This window comes from Dioscorea cayenensis, chromosome 16, assembly GCF_009730915.1.
Source record: "Dioscorea cayenensis subsp. rotundata cultivar TDr96_F1 chromosome 16, TDr96_F1_v2_PseudoChromosome.rev07_lg8_w22 25.fasta, whole genome shotgun sequence".
Lineage (NCBI taxonomy): Eukaryota > Viridiplantae > Streptophyta > Magnoliopsida > Dioscoreales > Dioscoreaceae > Dioscorea > Dioscorea cayenensis.
The window spans coordinates 11631973-11651252 of NC_052486.1; the positions used below are offsets into that span (position 1 = coordinate 11631973).

General features: G+C 36.6%; 1 protein-coding gene across 1 annotated transcript; it reads left to right on the top strand.

The window, feature by feature from the left end:
- Nucleotides 1-4018: 4018 nt before the first annotated feature.
- On the top strand, nt 4019-15506 carry LOC120278514 (preprotein translocase subunit SECY, chloroplastic). Its single transcript, XM_039285294.1, has 8 exons — nt 4019-4197; nt 6033-6199; nt 7431-7816; nt 10671-10970; nt 11084-11173; nt 12601-12724; nt 14502-14665; nt 15195-15506. The coding sequence occupies exons 1-8, from the start codon at nt 4019-4021 to the stop codon at nt 15423-15425; spliced, it is 1641 nt and encodes a 546-aa protein (XP_039141228.1). The 3' UTR covers nt 15426-15506.
- The last annotated feature ends 3774 nt before the right edge of the window (nt 15507-19280 follow it).

A 19280-nucleotide genomic window follows, 5' to 3' on the forward strand; every position in this document is an offset into this window, starting at 1 on the left:
GCGGAGTGGAATCAACCCTTGCCCTAATGCGTGCCTTAGTTAGACGAGTAACGATTACTCTCTAGACAGTAAGCCAATCTAGGGTTGAATAGCAACTTAAAATGTAATGGCAACCTAATGTGGAAACTAGCAATGAAACATCAACGCTTGCACGGCTATCTGCAATCCCCACATCAAGCTAGCAACATATAAGCATCAAGGCAATGAACACAAAGAAGGATAACAATATGAACAAAAGGGAGATCACAAGGAAACACAAGAATCAATATCATAAAATTAAAACATTAAAAGTCAAGATTCATAATCCGGGGTACCGAAAAATGGTTAGCCCCTCATAGTTTTACAATCAAGCATAGCAAAACAAGTAGGGAAATAAAGATTATCCATTAAAGTCCTTTCTTGCTTCATAATCACGTTGGAGAAGGCTTCCAATGGTCGTTACCGATAATCCTCAGTTTTTACCTTTATATTCCGTCCAGATCTCGCCCTAGATGGTGCTCTCCATTACCCTAGCCGTGCCTCCAAAAGATAGAAGAAGATCCCTTTGAAATCTAATTTTAGGGTTTAAATATTCTTTTCCTGATACAAGCATGCCCGTGTTGGTGAACGTGATGATGACCCAGCTCAGCTCTAAATCCTAGGAAATAGCCTCGGCATGATTCCAGTAAAATGCACCGAGGTAAGCACGGACGTGCTTACCGACCATGCTTCCCCAGCACGATGGTGCTAGGAGCACTTGTAACCAAGCTGAGTTTTTGATGACTTTCTAGTAAAACGCACGGGGATAAGCACAGCCGTTCTTACCGACAATGCCCTCAAAGCACGAGGGTGCTAGGAGCAGTGAAAACCGTGCTTCAATTTCTATCCAGACACAAGTAAATCGCACAAGGCTCAGCACGCCAGTGCTTCCGACCATGCTTCCCCAGCACGGGTGTGCTTCTGACCCTGCTTGTCCTGAAAACTTATATTCCAACACAGTTTTGAATCGAAATTCATCTGTAATAGTCCTTTTTGGTCAGAAACCTAATTATTTGCACATATTAGCAAACATACCTAAAATAGCATCTGTTACGGCAAAAACATGCTAACAGGACAAGTAAAACACGCAATAGGTAAATAAAAATATATATATATATATAATGCACTCATCACAAATCACTATAGCTGTAAATTTCAATCAGTTCCGATCGTGCCAGAGAGCAATTGGCTTCATAATGGGCATCACAACGGGCTTGGTGAGGCCGTTGTGAACATAACTAGCATGAACTACACCTGTTGAAAGCCCACGCTAGAGATTTCGAGATTTAAAAGTTCACAACAAGTGTGGTGACATCTCACAATGGGCGTTGTGATCACAATGACTTATAATAACGCCTAAAAAGACCGCAGGACATGACTTGGAGCCCAAACAATAACTTACTCACAACGGGTATCACAACATCCATGGTGGGGCTATGGTGGAGCCGATCACTATAAATACCCTAGTTTTCTCCAAATTTGGGGAGACTCTTTTGCTGGAGAACCTAAGGGTAACCGGATTTCTAGAGATTTGAGCGGTGGGAAACGGTGTTTCTTCCATATTCCAACGGGATTCTGGTGGATTTCTCAAGAGTACATCATTGAGCGTCATCGGAGAAGATCGCGCATGAGAGGCATATTCAGAGATCATCATCAGAGGGCCATGAGTGACACACGTCATGCAAACAATCTTGGGATCCTCTAATCCCCAACCTTCAGAGAACTATTGGAGTGAGTTAGTCTAGGAATACATTAAAAGCTTATTTATTCTTTATTTAGTCTTATGATTCTTTTGTTCTTTGATGCTTTACTTGTTATGACCCATAAGAACCTAATTAAAGGGGAATTGTATGTCTAGGTCCCTCGGTTATTATTTATGAATCTTGATTGATTAATACAAATTGTTATAGTTTTCATAATCATTACATGTTCTTAATTAATTGTTACATGTTGATGTGGATAAGGAGGATATGCCCCCATGTTAATGACACCCATGCCATGATAGATCTATGCATGTTCTAAGAGATTAAGCATAGCTAGGTTTTTGAATTAGAGATTGATTGTCCCTTAGGCTTAGGGTCGATTGGTCTTTTCTTGTGGGATTCACGCACTTAAGGCAAACCTAAGAGGCTAGGGTGGAAGAGATTCCATCTTAAGTTCCTAGTGATTTAGACCTAGTCGCTATGGCTTATTTATTACAGCTAGTAGGCCTTTGAATTCCCTCGGTTCGAACCTAGAATACGATTGACACTTGGTGCCTATCATAATTAAAATCAAGATAACTATAGTACAAACTCCCAACTCGTTCTAAGAGTGCTTAGTGTCGTCTCTAATTGTATTGTTTGATAGTGTTGTACAAGTAAACTAAAGAAAAAAGCATAAATGATTAGGCTATTGATTAAGTGTAAAGGAAATAATAGAAGCCTCTCGCCATTCCTGGGGAAATACGACCCTCGTGTTTATCCACGAGGTATTACTGGATGACCCGTACACTTACGGCATTATGAACCAATTGTAATATTAGGTGCATACTTGCATGCTCATATATTTGCATAATTTACACACCCATAACCCGTCCGCCAACCCTCAAGAATTTCTTAGACATATGCAACACCTATTAATATTGATGTATGACAAGGTCTACTTTCTAAACTTCCGGGAAAAAGGCTTTGTAAAATGGTGAGCATTAATCTGTCATCATCTTCATTAAACTTTCTTTATTGATCCAAATCCATATTAAAATAAAAGGCTAGGAGTTGTAAAATTTTAGAGCTGAAGGGAGATAAGTTTACATATTGCATGAAAAGTGTTGGCTTTAAATAGAGAAAAATTATTAAAGGCTAGTTTTTCAAAAACTCCAACGGCTAGTTTTTTTTTAAAAAATTCTAATGGCTAATTTTATTTTCAAAATTAAATTCCTACGGAAAAAAATTTTTCTTGTGCATATCCAAACACCATTCTGATTTTTTTTCTATAGTAAATTCTATAGAAATCATCTTTGAATCCTATAAAATAAAATTCATATAGAAAAGTTTATTATGTATCGAAACAAACTCTTAGAGGGACAACTAGATAGGGGTCTATTAACACTGATGGCGATAGGGGGAGGATGGGACGCCTCTTGGTTCCTGTCCCTCCTCCCTGATGATACTAGGACAATTATTATTATTATTATTATTATTAGTGGAAATTGCCAAAAACACCCTGTAAGTTTGCAATATTGCCAAAAACACCTCGTTAGTTTTGCACTCCCCAAAAACCCCTTCCTTTTGAATACAATAATTTTTTAAACCCCCCAAACATCTAATAGTGATTGATAGAGTTAATTTGGAATTTTTTGGATGAAATTGTCCCTTGCGTGGGAAGTTGTGGCAAGTGTGACAGGGTTTGACTATAATGCCCTTGGGTGCGATGAGTTTCTATTTAAAAATGAAGCTTCTATTTAAAAATACGAGGTATGAGGTTACATTTTAAAAAATGAGTTTCTGTTTAAAAAAATGAGTTTTTCTATTTAAAAAATGAGTTTTTTTGTTTAAAAAAATGAGGTCTCGTTTAAGAAATGAGTTTTTGTGGTGTATTTATCACCCCCAAAAATCTCTTTATTACGAGTTGGGATGGGCGGGTGAGACAAGCATGCGGCTCACAATCACGCGATCACGTTGCAGTGAAAAATGGGATTTTGAACCCTAGAATTTTGATCTCCACCTCGATCTAGATCTCGATCTTGCCAGAGAAAAAGGTGCAACCTTTCGATGCCTTCGCTCGACGACGAGAGCATCACGGTCTTCCCGAGGGTCGGCGAGCGAAGAAGATGAAAGAGATAAGGTCGGCGAGCGGGGAGAGGCGATGAAGGCGAAGGCGGCGAGATCGAGACCCTCAGTCGGGCGCCGCTTCCTCCCTCTGTTCCTGTCATGCGACTTAGGCACCATGGATCCAAAGCCGGGAATGATCCCTAACCCTAACCCTATTGCTATCCATGTTGCGGTCTCCATGATCGAGAATGGTTCCGATTCGAGTTCGACTCGTCTTATCCAGGCGTCGCCATGAAGACCTCACCACTCCGAGCCGAGGAGCGTCACCAGCCGGATCGCCAGCGCCGATAAAGATTTCTCCTTTAAGACCCCACACGAAGCGGGCGCCAGCCGAGATCGCTCGCCCGGATCCGGAGCTCGGCCTCAAGTGTTCGCGAGATCGGCGACGATGAGATACTCGATGTCCCCTACTCAGATGAGGTTTCGTTTAAAAAAATGAGGTCTCTGTTTAAAAAAATAAGCTCTCCGTTTAAGAAATGAGTTCTCAGTTTTATATGCTTGTTTGTCTTTGTTTAACTATCGATGTTTATGTTTAATATATTGCGTTTACGTTTAAAAAAGTGCTTAAATATCGTTGTTTCTATTTAAATATGTACGAGTGGCCAAGATTAATTGGTTTTTATATCCAGGATTAATTTATCACGTAAATATTTGTTTTTCTGTTTAAATATTAATGCTTTTGTCTAAAAAATGAGTTTTATGTTTAAAAATGAGGGTTTACATTTAGAAATGAGTTTTTGTTTAAGAAATGAGGGTTTCTGTTTAAGAAATGAACTCTCGTTTAAGAAATGAACTCTCATTTTAAAAAATGAAATCTACTGTTTAAGAAATGAGATACGTGCAAAGGAATCTGAAAAGAATGAAAAATGTATCTGAAAATGGTTTAAGAATGATGATGGAATTTCATAATGCAGGGGTAAAAGGAAGTGAAAACAATAAAGGAAGAAGTATCAGAGTGTACAAAACTCACAAGTACTTTTGGGAAGTTTTAAATTATCGAGAGTAAAGCATGATAATTTTCTCTTATTATTATTATTATTATTATTTATGTCGTAATGCAACATAAGATACGAGGATACAAATGTTCCACATGCCTGGCCATATTAAATATCACGTCATTTGTGTGCCCCCACTCTAGAGACACTGAGCTATAGTTTTTATAAATAAAAATAATAAATAAATAAATAATCAAGCATCTCTTTAATAAAATTTTCCCTATTAAATATAGAATTCATGTGGTTATAGCAATAAATTTTAAGAAAAAAAGAAAAATTGCCACCACGACCGCTTCGGATAATTTGCCCAAGCAGAAAAAATCGTTTTAGTTCTTCGGAGGCGCAGACGCGAAGCTAGAGTCTTCGTAGTGGAGTTGTTGGGGAGGATGTTCTCTTCAGCGCGCGAGCCTCCTCCCTCCACTCTGTCTCCCTTCTCCCGTCCCTTCCCCATCGGTTCTTCTCCCAAGCACACCGCCTTCTTGAGCTCTATCAAGCGCTCTTCGAACCCTTCTTTGCGCTCCTCAACGCCCGTCACCCTAGGAAAACGCGTGTGGGGACGCTGCGTGGGGGCCTCGCGCCATTCTCCAATCTAGTGCCAGCAGGTTTACGATTCTTTGGTTCTTCTTTTCTGGAGTGATTTTTTTTAAATGTTTTTTTTATTTATGTGTTTCTTTTGTGCCTGGATTTGACTGAGTTTTGTGTAAATTAGGAAGATTTTGAAGCTTTTGGATTTTTTTTCTTTTATGCATTTGATTTTATTGATTTTTTTTTATAAATTTCATTCTATGGATTCTTTATATTTTTAAACTGCTGAAGTACTTTATACTAGATATTGTAGTGAATGATAAGCTTGAAAAATAAAGTACAAGGAGGAGCTTGCATCCAGTTTATTGCTTTGAATATAGTTTTTGATTATATTTTATTATATGTTTATATATATATATATATATATATATATATCTATTATCTGAGGAAGAATGGAGATAGGTTCGAAAAAATATTTTATGGAAAATACAAAAGAATTACAGTGGCCTTTTTGTATTTCCTGAGTTGGAGGAATCAGTTCTGGCGATGAGTGAAAGATATGAGGATTAGAAAAGCAATACAGAAATACATTATCTTTAATATATGTAGAGGATCATGATAAGGGAAGTTTCAATTTTGTTGCTATGTAGTAATTGAAGCTTTGTTTTGAAACTTGTTGTAGATGTAGTCAGCAGACTGATGGCTCTATTTTTGATCCACTGGGTTTAAATTCAGAGGAATTTCATGGGTGCAAATCTTCCTGGAAAAATGTTTTGAATTTCTTTTCACAAATATTTGAGAATACGCCAGGGGCAAGAAAGGAGAGAGCTTCAAATCGAGGAGTAGCAGGTATATCCTTTTATTCTGTACCTGGTGCTTTCTACTTGTTTCTAACATATCATGGATTACTGTTTCTTAAAATGAACAAAATGAGTAGAACAGCTTGACTTCTAGCAAACTGAGCTTAAGTTTGCAGAGTTTAAGGAAGCTAAGCTTGAATGGACTTATTCCTGACTCGTGCTCAAGCTTGAGCTTGTGTCTAGTCTTAGCTCTTGACCTCAGTTTGCTTTGACTTGACAAGAATGAAGCTTTGCTTGTAGACCATAAAGGGGAATCAAATACCTAAACGGGATAAAGAAGTTGGCTGTTCAGAAGCTTCTAATACAAGCATTTGGGCGTGATGATAAACAATCTATCCACTATTGCATCTTTTCTTTTTTAAAATTTATGAGAAAAATGTGTATAATATACAACTGGCATGCTACTTAAATATAAATATAGTTATATTAAACTTCTAAATATATTTGTCTAAATTATCAAACTTTATGGAGCTTATTTAGCTGAACTTAAAAAGCCATCAAATTTTTTAGCTTGCCTTTTTTGATAGTTTAGCCAGACTTTTTGGCTCAAGATTGGCTTGTTAGTATTCAAATGAACTTGAATGACCCTATAGTTTGAGCGGAACTCAAGTGGTTGCAATTATCTTAAATCCTACTCCTATGTGCCTAATAAAAAGTTACTTGGCTTTCAACAGAGTAGGAAGCATAGTTGTTCAAGCTAATAAACTGAACAAAGTATAATCTATCAAATGAATTTGGCTTCTTGGATTTCTACCTGTTATTTATAGAAAGCTGATTTTAAATGAGTATTGAACAATTCATCCTGTGTTGTTATCATCCTGGTAAAAATTATACCAAATTCCACTTTGAATATAAGAGAGTATCATGAGTTCACTCTACAGTTAAAGGATGGAAGAAATACAGGTATAGATGCTTAAACTGGAAATTTAGTTATGTTATTTGGATGATAAACTACATTCTAGTTCTATTATTCTATATGAACTAAATGGACATCTGATATATGAAAAGGGAATTTTAACTAAAAAGTGTTATTAGTTATACCATTTCATTGTTCTTTTAGAATTTTTTCAAGCAGTGACGTTTCCTGGAATGTGCTCCTGAACCATTAAGTGTATCATAGACAGTCATGTTTATCACGAAGTACCACAATTAAAATCTGTTGCTTAAAGTATAATGTGAAACTCCTGCTTCTTTCCTAACTGCTTGCATTTATGCCGCAGCTGCTATTGAGGATAGTTCTATTGACATCAGCGACTTCTTCAAAGGTCCTTTACCAGGAAAATTTCTCAAGCTCTTGGGATATTTAGCTTTATCACGACTTGGAATATATATTCCTCTGGGGGGGGTTAACCGAGAAGCTTTTGTTGGTAATTTGGATCAGAACAGTCTTCTGAGCACATTGGATTCATTTTCTGGTGGTGGCATTGGTAGACTTGGAATCTGTTCACTTGGTATTGTTCCATTTATAAATGCACAAATTGTCTTTCAGCTTCTCACCCAGATTTATCCCAAGTTACAAGAACTTCAGAAGAGAGAGGGAGAAGCAGGTAGAAAGAAGGTTCTCCAATATACACGTTATGCTTCAGTAGGATTTGCAATTGTGCAGGTAGTCTTTAAAGCTTTCTATTGATTCTCTAAGAATAAGTTTGTGAAGAGTTTTAGTTTTCTCAAGGGGAAACTAGTTGCCTCAGATAGTTTCGTTCTTTCATTCTTTACAAATATTTGTTGGAATGATTATTAGAATTCCCTATGCTCTTTGTGCATGAATTGTATTTGAGGTGTTTTCTGTTTCTGAGTCTTTCGATGTATATTTTTTATGGATGGATACTAAACCTTATTCTCTTGGTGAATGGTATCCATAATAACGATGAAGGTATTTATGATCTAAATAGGTCATCTAGCCAATAAAAAATATTACTTTTTCTGTGGCACTGTGCTTGAAGTGGAGCTTGTTTAAGTCAACTTTGGTTTTGTCCATTTGAAATAAATTAAGATAAAAAAAGAATTTAAAAAATTTATATAATTATATTTGTAGGAAATTTATGTCAAATTAGAAAAAAATTTTCTTTTATAGTAAAGATCCTTAATTTCATGATATTGCTAAGATCAGACACATATATTCACCCTCACACTAGCAATGGGCTTTTGAAGAACTTGATTGAGCAATCCAATTCCAGCTCATTTTCAAAGAATTTAGATTAGTTTTGTTGTGATTTGTATGCACAAAATGATGTTGTAGGCAAAAGGTGGATGATAAAACCCATTAACCTGATTCAACCGTATTATACCAGAGTCTAATCATAAATTGCATTCCACTAAGAACCAGATTCATAAGTCTTCGATCCAACGCGAATTTTCTACCTGCAAAATACTCTCAAAAGAACAACTATGCAGTTGCTCTCTTTGGGCCACCACTACTGTTTCTTCCTCCCTTTCTTCAATTTTTTCACTAGAGAAAATAGAGAACTAAGAAAAGCTTTATGAAAGAATATTTGTTCATATTCAAATTTTCCTTTTGCAACCCAATAAACGAAGGAAAATTTTCTTGTGCTTTTGTTCCTTATTTTTGCTAGGGCCTAATGTGGCAGTGAAGTATAAAGCAAGGAGTGCCATCAGCAGATGGCAAAGACAAAGTTTGACGAGAGGAAACTAAAACAGAGGTGGACTCAGTAACCTGCAGAATCTATAGTAGAAGAGAATTTAGGGTAAAATGATCCTTGAGTGTATCTCAACATTTGGTTGTATTTTATGTGCCATATTGAGCATTCAATCTTCAATAACTAAATGCAGTAGTTAAAACAAACATAGTTACAAATCGTAGCATTGGATGACTCTTCTAAATAGCACTTGGAAATTGCAGTACCCCTTAATGTCCAGTTGCTAATGTACATCATTTTATCTTTATTGATTCCAACCACTAATACATTTGAATTAGGGCCTTAAAATTTTCAAATTGAGGGAAGCAAACTTCTGTTTTGTTGTTGTCATGTTTGCAGGTTGTATAAACGCTCTTATGTTTATAACATATTTTGGCCCCCCTTATTTTTGGTGAAAACTTTTCACATCATTGTATATGCTTACACTCACCCATTTCTTTCTTGAGAAATACCAGAAAGTTGAGCCTTTTCTATTGTCCATTTCACACATGCACAAGATGCCCTGGCCTGGCTTGGTGTAAATAGCCAGCTTGCACACACATGACACGTTCGGTGGCTGGTTATTAGTATTTAAAGTAAAACTTAATTTTTTACCCTGTTTGATTTGAATAAGCTTCACTTTCTCCCTCTTCTTCTCTTCTTGAAGGGCCATGTTAATGATAAGCTACTGAACATGGTTTATAGGTCTCAATTCTCTACCGTAAGTAGAGATCAGTCTCCTTTTTTCCGCTTTACCCTATTTGGACATTGAAGAGAACTTAGTTCACCTTAGCTTCTTACTAACATGCACCATCATGCAGTTTGACTATGAAAGTTTTCTGCACCTTGAGGCCAGAGACTCATTTCCATCCCATTTTAACCTTGACTAGTCAGAATTGTTTGTTCTATAATATCAACTTGAATAGATTCCCGGTGCTTCTATATCAATCAAAACGCAAACAGGGGTTTCTATTTTTTCAATCTTTGGAAATGGTTAGGTAAAAGGATGGCTGACAGCTGAGTGCGCAATGTTCCTGTTGATGTCGGTTTTGAGGGGAGAAAAACATATCCTGCTTCAACCTTGTACATGTTAGATCCATGGCACATAGATTGCCATAAATCAACTTTAATGATTTTTCTATGGCCTGTCTCTATAAATGGTTAGGTAACCTAACCTGGTGGGAAATGGAGCCTATCACTATGAGTTTGCCAGGGAGAACATGTTTTGACTGATATCAAATGAAATATATGTGTAATTGTACAACCAAGTGAGATCAGCTTTTCTGAATTGGTATTAGTTCTACCTTTCCAAATATCACTAACTTGATATCTTCTTCGAAATATCCCTTGTGTGCATATGTTTCCTTCTTCAATATCATGCTTGTTAATATCTGAAATTTGTTAAAAATTTCTCAGTTAGGATTTTGCATTATGGGCAGGATATCTTATCTTTCATTTGTTGCTTCCATGCTTATATATATTAGAGTATTGTGATGTTGAAGGCTTGGAGTACGGAATAATAAATTTGAGTTATAGAGTTGTTTTATTGTTTATCTATTTTAATATTTTATATATTTTAAATTTTAATAGAAATTCAGCTGGTTGCCTAGGGACCATAGTTACCTGGATTTATTTCAGAAATTTTCTATTACTACAATTATTACATCGATGTTTTTCTCTTGAGAACATGTTAAAAATGTTTTCTAGTCATATTGTCTTTTGCCATCTTCTGATATTACAGTATTTTCAGCGTTCATTTGTATACCATTTGTTAAACAATTTATACCCTACTTGTATGGAGTATGTAATACGTTCTCTCCACAGGCCATTGGGCAAGTAGTGTACCTCCGTCCATATGTCAATGATTTTAGTACTGAGTGGTTACTGTCATCTGTGACATTGTTAACACTTGGATCGGTGTTTACCACTTTCATCGGGGAGAGGATATCTGACTTGAAACTTGGAAATGGGACATCACTTTTGATATTTACAAGTATTATATCCTACTTGCCGGCATCATTTGGCAGGACAGCTACACAGGCATTTCAGGATGGAAATTACATTGGACTAGCTTCAATTGTCTTCTCTTTTTTCTTATTAGTTCTGGGGATTGTATATGTGCAGGTAATATATGTTTCTGTACTTAAACACAATATGTGTATGTTTCTGTTCTGTCCTTTTTTTAATATGCTTTCCTGTTATGTGTTCTAACAAGCATCAACTTGGAAGTGTTTCAGGAAGCTGAGAGGAAGATACCCCTTAATTATGCTTCAAGATACATGAGCAGAAGTGGTGGGCTTCAAAAATCAGCATATCTTCCTTTTAAGGTTTGTAATCAAATAATGTGTCACATGGTCTTTTAGCCTGGTTACTTGGATTTCATTTCATCCTTGTGAATCAGTATTATAGTACTTGCACCTATCACAGTTATTATGAAGATGTTACATGACAAGGGACAAGTAATAAAAATAATTGTTATATTTTGCTTAAACTTATTGTATGGCATCTCCCTTGTGACATCACTGGTAGGAAAATTCATGAAACTCAGCAGCAAAACATTCTCTTTTTAAAGTAAAATTTTAAAGCATGCTAAATAAAAATTTAAAGAAAGTAAAATAAAAAAATTCTAATTTTAAGACAGTTAAATCTGTAATCGGCATTCACTGTTTTTAATAGCCAATGTGGCTTTACTAAATACACTTGAAGGAGAGATGGTCTCTTGCCATTGCATCTGTACTCAATGAAGAGCTTAATCTTAGAGGCTATTTTTTTAGATGTTGCATTTTTATATTTTATTTACTTAAATACGCATTTTAGGGGTTAATTACTGATATGCGCATATGCGCGGACCCATTTCATAGACCTTCATGTCCCTATACTTACCCTCATCATCCTCTTCTTGTCCGACACCAGAGGCCTCACCAGTACAAAGAAAACATGCCTCCACTTCTCGCACAACACCATCCACCATCTTTCTTTTCCGGCGACCACTATTACCTAACTACTCATCACCATGCAACCAACAAACCTAGAGGAGCTTTTCGGGAATGTAGTCATCGTCGATGACCCTCTCACCGATGACCTAGACCAAACATCAAAACTGATTGGAAGAGCTTAGAGAATGTCCATGTTCTTGTCTAGTGACGCTGGTGAACGTGAACAATTACTTTACACGAAGCGGAAGCACCCTTGTGATGTTGGGACGGGACGCATTTTGTCGGAGATGAGGGAGTTCCTGGTCATTGCTTGCACCAAAAAGTTTAAGTTTGCTCATGTGTATGCTAAGCTCACCGCCAATGAAAGGCTGAAAGCACTGCTACTATTGTAGTTGTTGTTGTTTAGTATTTGCATATTGGTAAATAACCCCCAAAATGCGTATTTAAGTAAATAAAATATAAAAATGCAATATTTAAAAAAAAATAGCCAATCTTAGACAATGACCAAAAAAAAATCTAATCAAAAGGCATTTTTTGCTTAATAAGTTATTAAACCAAACCTTATTTCAACTTTGGAGGTCAAGAGGACTCAAATTGATAATAGGCTTGCTGGGTTTGATATCTCATTATGATGCTTTTAGATAGAATTTCATGGGCCCTTTTTTCTACACTTATCATTTACTTAACACTTTTCATTTTATTACTTTGGGGGGGATTCTGATATGTGCTTTCCCATTATTATATTTGCTAGAATACACGAAAGCTAGTTTGTTGCAAAACTGTATATTTATTATATTCTTGTTTGTATATTTGAGCAGGTAAATAGTTCTGGGGTGATGCCCATTATATTTTCAACATCTTCATTAGCCTTACCAGGTACTATGGCCCGTTTCACTGGTGTAGCAGCTCTCAAAAAGGCTGCATTTGCTCTGAACCCAGGAGGTAAGTTTGACTTGTACTTAATAAATTACTTCTGACGTTGCATGGGCAAGATTCAATTTACTGCTTTTTGATGATCTTTAATTTTTTAATGTCAGATCAAAAGGATTCTGTAGTTTGTGAAGTTAGATTTAATCACCACCCTAAAATGTTCAAATTTTCAGTAGACACTAATCACATGCTGAAGTCTGTTGTAAATGTTGGATATTGGGGGCCATTATATCATCCTCTCTTACACTTTTGATTTGTTGCTACAATTACTTGTATCAACCTTTTGGAAGCAAAATGGGACTAAAAATTTTTTATTCAAATTTTTTTCCTTCCATATCCAGTTCTGGAATGTAATTGTTTTGCATTTTCATGCATACTTCAATTTGATCTTCTCCATCTATCAGCATCATTATCTTCAAGCATCTTATTGACAATTTTTTCTACAAAAACATATGTATAAATGAACAAGATATTCTCTTATGTGTTTCATTTGTTGTTACAATTACTTGTATTACTTTCTGAAAGCAAAATGGGACTAATTTTTTTTTTATTAATTTTTTTCCCATATCCACTTCTGGAGTGTGATTATTTTGCAATTTAATGGATCATGCTTCAGCTGGATCTTCTCCATCTATCAGCATCATTAGCTTCAAGTGGTTTTGTTGACAATTTACTCTACGAAAACATATGTACAACTGAATAAGATATCTGATAAGGCATAGGTGTCACCCATGATGCAATGACTTGATGACTTTTCCTAGTCACTTTACCATATAGGTTGCTGTTTGGAATTGATTTGCAAGTGAGGAGATCTGACTGTTATGAACATGACATGGAAAAAGTGTTATAAAACGTGCAAACCGTTATTTATCATTCTTGAACTTGCTCTCACTTTCTAAATTAGTCAATGCTATGTACAGCAAATTTCAATCCTTGAGGTATTCTAAACTTCATTGATGTGCTTGGACCCTCAGAAAATACCCCAAGACCTTTGGTTGATGGTGCTAATTACTTGTTACCTATAACACAGGAGCACACAAAAGAAATGGATGATAAGATGAAAGAATAACTGTGGTAGGTGGATCCTCATTCGTCTCATTTTTAACAATCATTCACTATGAATAGTTTCTAATGGCTGAGCTTGTTCTCTTATGGACCAGTTCAAGCTCAGAATGGTAAGACTAAGTAACCTAGCCAGTCTACTTGAGCTTAGAATCAGTTCTGGCCTTAGGCACAGACCTTACTCTAGGGCCTCTTGGGACGCTATATTTTTTTTCTTTTCTTTTTTTAAATATGTAATTTATTATTTTATAAAATTAATTAAAAACTTTGTTATAATTTCACAAAGGGCCTCATTTTTACTAAGACTGGCCTTTACTCAGAATGATTCAACTTAGGATGGTTCTAGTGCAATGAGACTGAACGAAACATTGCTCATGTACGTGGGTTGAGGCTATTGGGGCCCAAGGTGGCGCACACATGTATTGAAGAGAACAATCGAGACCTGAGCCCACTTGTGCAGACTAAAGAATTCTCAACGAACACTGCATCTAGAAGTCTCTTGATTATTGAATTCTATGCATACACACACGTGCGTATACTCAAATTGAGCCAAGCTTGAGATTAAACCAAGTAGGCTCAATTTCATCATGAGAAGTTTGATTATTTGATTACAATGCTCATGTACTACTAGGCTACTAGATTTTTTCAGCAATCAATTATTTCATTGGTGAAGTTTCATTTAGTACTTTTAAGTAAGTTATAATTATAAGCCAATTATTTCTTGTAGGTGCACTGTACCTTCCTACTAATATATTGCTGATAGCCTTTTTCAATTATTACTATACTTTTCTTCAATTGGATCCTGATGATGTAAGCGAGCAGTTAAAGCGCCAAGGTGCTTCAATTCCTCTTGTTCGACCTGGGAAAAGCACTGCTGCTTTTCTGAAAACAGTAAGCAGCTGTTTCTGTGCATTTAGGTATCATGCAATTGTGGCAAAGCATGTTGATTGATCTGGAATCTTCATTTGATGTTGTAAGAAGGGGAAACAATTGGCTACTAGGATGAATTGCATTTCATGCTTGTCGAGTGTAGTCTTTGTATTCCACCCATGGAAGAATATTTACATCATTTCTTTCCTTTAGAAACTGTAGAACCAAATGGCACAATGTTTTGGTGGCTTCATTATTTTGTATACATGATTTCCCCATTTATTTTCTCATTTGTTTCAGCTTTTTTATCCCTCCCACAAAGAAATTCATTTCCTTAATAACATATCTTGTTAATGTAAGCTTTTACTTTCTTGTACACTCCACTTTGTCTTCTTTTAGCTTCACCTTGGCTTATATTCTTTAGCCTATCAAACGCCAATCTTTGATTATGTTTACTATGATTTTGGAAATTAGAGTTGTATTTGCAAAACCTATTTCTTTACATGAGAAGCTAACCATATGTTTCCTTTTAAATGGGTTATATTTGTAGGTACTTAGCCGAATATCCGTTCTTGGCTCCGCATTCCTGGCAGTGCTGGCTGCAGGACCAGCCATAATTGAACAGACAACTCATTTGACAGCATTCCGCGGATTTGCTGGAACATCGGTTCTAATCCTTGTTGGTTGCGCAACTGATACAGCCAGGAAAGTCCAGGCTGAGATAATCTCACAGAAATACAAGAACATCGAATTTTATGATATTAACAATGACAATCCTTGATACTGTTAAAATAGACTTCTATTTCAAGTCTTTATTTTTGTCAAATTTCAGTCTTGCATCTCCATTCATGATTTGTTTTTACCAGTGGTCTTTTTATTATTTATTATTTTTATTTTTATTTTTTACCAGTGTTGTTCAAAGGATGAAACGCTTACTTTTCATCCATGTGACAATTTTGCCCTATCTCTTACTTTCAAAGGCGAAGTTATATATTGAAGCGCAAGATTTTATTCTTCCCTATCGGAGCTATTTAATTCATTATTTTATATAAACTCTTAAACCCAATTAGGATCAGAGTTGGGATGTCACGTGCTCACGAGCTTACACGTTGGTTCATTCCAAGCCGTGCCTCCCAAATTTTTAAAATCTAAAATATGCTTCATAACTTTAATGTACCTCTCTACATGATTGAAACATTTCTTTACTAATTTAAAATTAAATATATAATCTATTGGTTAGTTTTAGATTATTGCTTGTGAACTTATGGAGTTAGTGTAATCACATTCCTCTGATTCCCTCAATATAAAATGACTAGTTTGCTCCTTAATATAACACTCTTTTAAGATCTGGTTCTCTACCAACTCTATGAAACATCTATAGAGAACATGGGAGCTTCAGTAAAATGATGAATTCTTGTGTGAATCTCTAGCAACAAAGCGGAGAAGTACTCGGAGAAGGTGAACTTTAGCAGCATAGTAAAGTTGCATTCAATGCGGAGCTCTTGCATCAACGTAGAGAAGCATCAGGTGAAGAGAAAGCAGGTATGAGGGAGATCTAAAATAGATCTGAGAATCTTTAGAGAATCACAGTAAGTGTTTGAGGAAATTTGTGATTTGGTTTCATTTTCTTTTCTTTTAAGTAATTTGTTATCTTGCTGCCTATTGTTTGACGTGGAATTAGTGATGTTTATTATTGAGGAAATTCGGAATTTGTGATATTTGTTTATGAAGAATCACAACTAGTTTTATCTGTAAGAACACGAGTAATTTTTTTGGCTGAGTACCAAACTTTGCTCTGTTTTCAGTTTGAGCACCAACTTTCAATTTGTATCAATTTGAGCACAAAGTTTTAATTTTATTTCTCCGGCGGGGCATTTGGGGAATTCCGATCACAAATTAATGATGTGGCAGCCGGAATGGTGACATGGACTCCCTGGCGCTTCGTCAGCTCATTGCCAACTCAGCGACTTATACAAGTGGGCTTCTATCCCTCCACGTGGCGGCCACGTCAGCAAGGGCTTTTCTCCCTCTTCCCCTCCCCCCCTCCATGATCGTTTCATCATCCTTCCCGACTTCTCCTCCCCTCCCGACCACTTTTCCCTTCCCCGACCATCTGCCAAGCCCTAATAGCCACCGTTTTTTCTTCTCTTCCTTTCCCCTCTTCCCTTATTTCTTCATCTCTTTATATCCCGACCACCGCCGTGCCCTAACATCCATATCCTCTTCCCCCTTTTCGTCATTTCTGTCCCTCCCAACCACAGCCCGAGCCCTAACAGCCACTCATTTTTCCTCCTTTCCTAGTGTTTGATCTCTTGAAGGTCAGCAGGTCTACACTAGGGATTTCAGAAGATCGAGGTGCTATTGTGTGCAAAAAACCAAGAAGCCATGGAGGTCGACTGGATTATCAGACCGGCGGATGCTGGTGAACCAATTTACGGTAAGCTTTGATTTATGTATAGTTAAATGTTTCTTGTTTTGAAACAATGTTAGGGTTTTCAAGCTATGTTCTTGTTTTGAAACAATGTTAGGGTTTTCAAGCTATGTTCTTGTTTTGAAATAATGTCAGGGTTTTGAAGCAATGTTAGGGTTAATGTTAGGGTTTTGAGGCAATTTTAATTTCCAAATAAAAGCTTGTTGTGTGTAACCTTAGACCATAGTAAAATCCACCAGATTACTGTTTTTGAAGCAACATAGTAAAAATTCATTAAATCTGAACTGAAAATCCATCCATTTATGTTTTTTTCACCATTTTACTGGTTTTCATGCAGCTATTTAATAGTTTTTGTTTTTCATGCAATTTTTTTGTATGTTCGCCATTTTTATTAAATGTTGATATCATAAAATAGTATGGTGTTCTTTGCTAACTTATTATGGTGTGCTATGTATTAATCATCACCATTGGCAATTTAATGGCAGAGCCCAAGTCAGAGTATTTTACCATAGAATTCCATTACACAATAGGTGAAAGGATGAGATGGGCTGACAAAAAACTGCTTGGTTTTGTTGATTATTGCTGCCATGACAAGATGTCCAGGTTGGAAATTTTAAATATGGCAAAACAATTCAATTTGGATGTAGAAGGGTGCCAGTTGTGGTGGTTGGATCTAACGAGTGACAATGTGGGCATGAAAGAGTTAGTGACTGACCTGGACGCATTGTCAATGGGCAGGAATGTTGACTTCTGCAAGGCTGTAAACATTTATGTCAATGTCAAGCGAATGCTAGAACCAAGCACTAGGGCACCGGTTGAGATTAATATGCTTTCAGAACATGCAATTAAGATAAATAATTCAGTTGTAGATGTTGGTGGGTTATCTGACTCAGGAGGAGATGAAGACAATCAAGAGAATGATGGAGGAGGAGTAGAAGAAGAGTGTAGTGAGTTGTCTGATTCAGACTTCAATTTCAGTAGTGAAGAATATGATGTGGATGCAAACAATGTGGATGCACAGGTGGGTGAGGCTAATGAAGAAACTTGTGAAATTGGTGCAGAAATAGGAGGTGGTGACACTGATGGAGAACCTAAAGACATTGGTGCATCAGGTGCACAAGAAGCTATTGATAGACCTGCACATGTCAATGAGGTTGAAAGTGAATATTGTGAATCTGAGGAACTCCAATCTGGTTCATCAACAGATGAAGATTTGGTTGGTCCTATCAAGCCTAGGTATGCAGAGTTCAGAGAAGAAACAGACATGAAAGATCCACATTTCAAGATTGGGATGAAGTTTAGAAGCTTCAAGCAATTTAGAGAAGCTGTTAGAGAATATGGAATTAAGCACAGAGTGGTTATGAATTTCAGGCCAAGCAATAGCAAAAGGTGTAAAGCAATTTGCAAAAAGGGCTGCCCATTTTATCTATGGGCTTCTCCCATGGTAAATGATAAGGACACCATTCAGATTAAGTCTGGTCATCTCAAACACGAATGTGCCAGAGACCACAATATACGGCATGTCAACGCAAAATGGATTGCATTGAATTATCTAGAGCAATTCCGGGCTGATCCCACTTGGAGCATTGCGGGTATTATCCAGGCAGTTAAGATGAACCAACAGGTTGATGTCAGTCGGTTGAAAGCTTGGAGGGCGAAGGCAATTGCTAGCAGGTACTTTGTATGGCATACTAAAGTATACCTTACTATGCATGCTATTTTTTTTTTTTTTACTTATGCTTTTTATTTATTCACAGCTTGCTTGATGGTGATGAATATGAACAAATTAAAGGATTGTTCCATTATAGACTGGAGTTGTTGCGAGTACATCCAACATCGACTGTGGTATTTAAATGTTGTGAAAGGAAATTTGAAGGAATGTATGTATGTCTAGCCCCATTAAGGACAGGTTTTCTAGCAGGTTGCAGGCAACTCATCTCGTTGGATGGCTGCTTCCTAAAAGGATTATTTGGAGGCCAGCTCCTAACTGCTGTTGGGATAGATGCAAATTGCATCTATCCCATAGCTTGGGCTAGAGTTGAAAAAGAGAACCGTGATAATTGGCAATGGTTCCTAACTATGCTTGCCGAGGATTTGCAAATCACCAACAACCATCATTGGGCCTTCATGACAGACAGGCAAAAGGTATAAGTTGTTTCATATGTGCCAATTAAATTGAATTTTAATGTTTGTGTTGAAATCCTA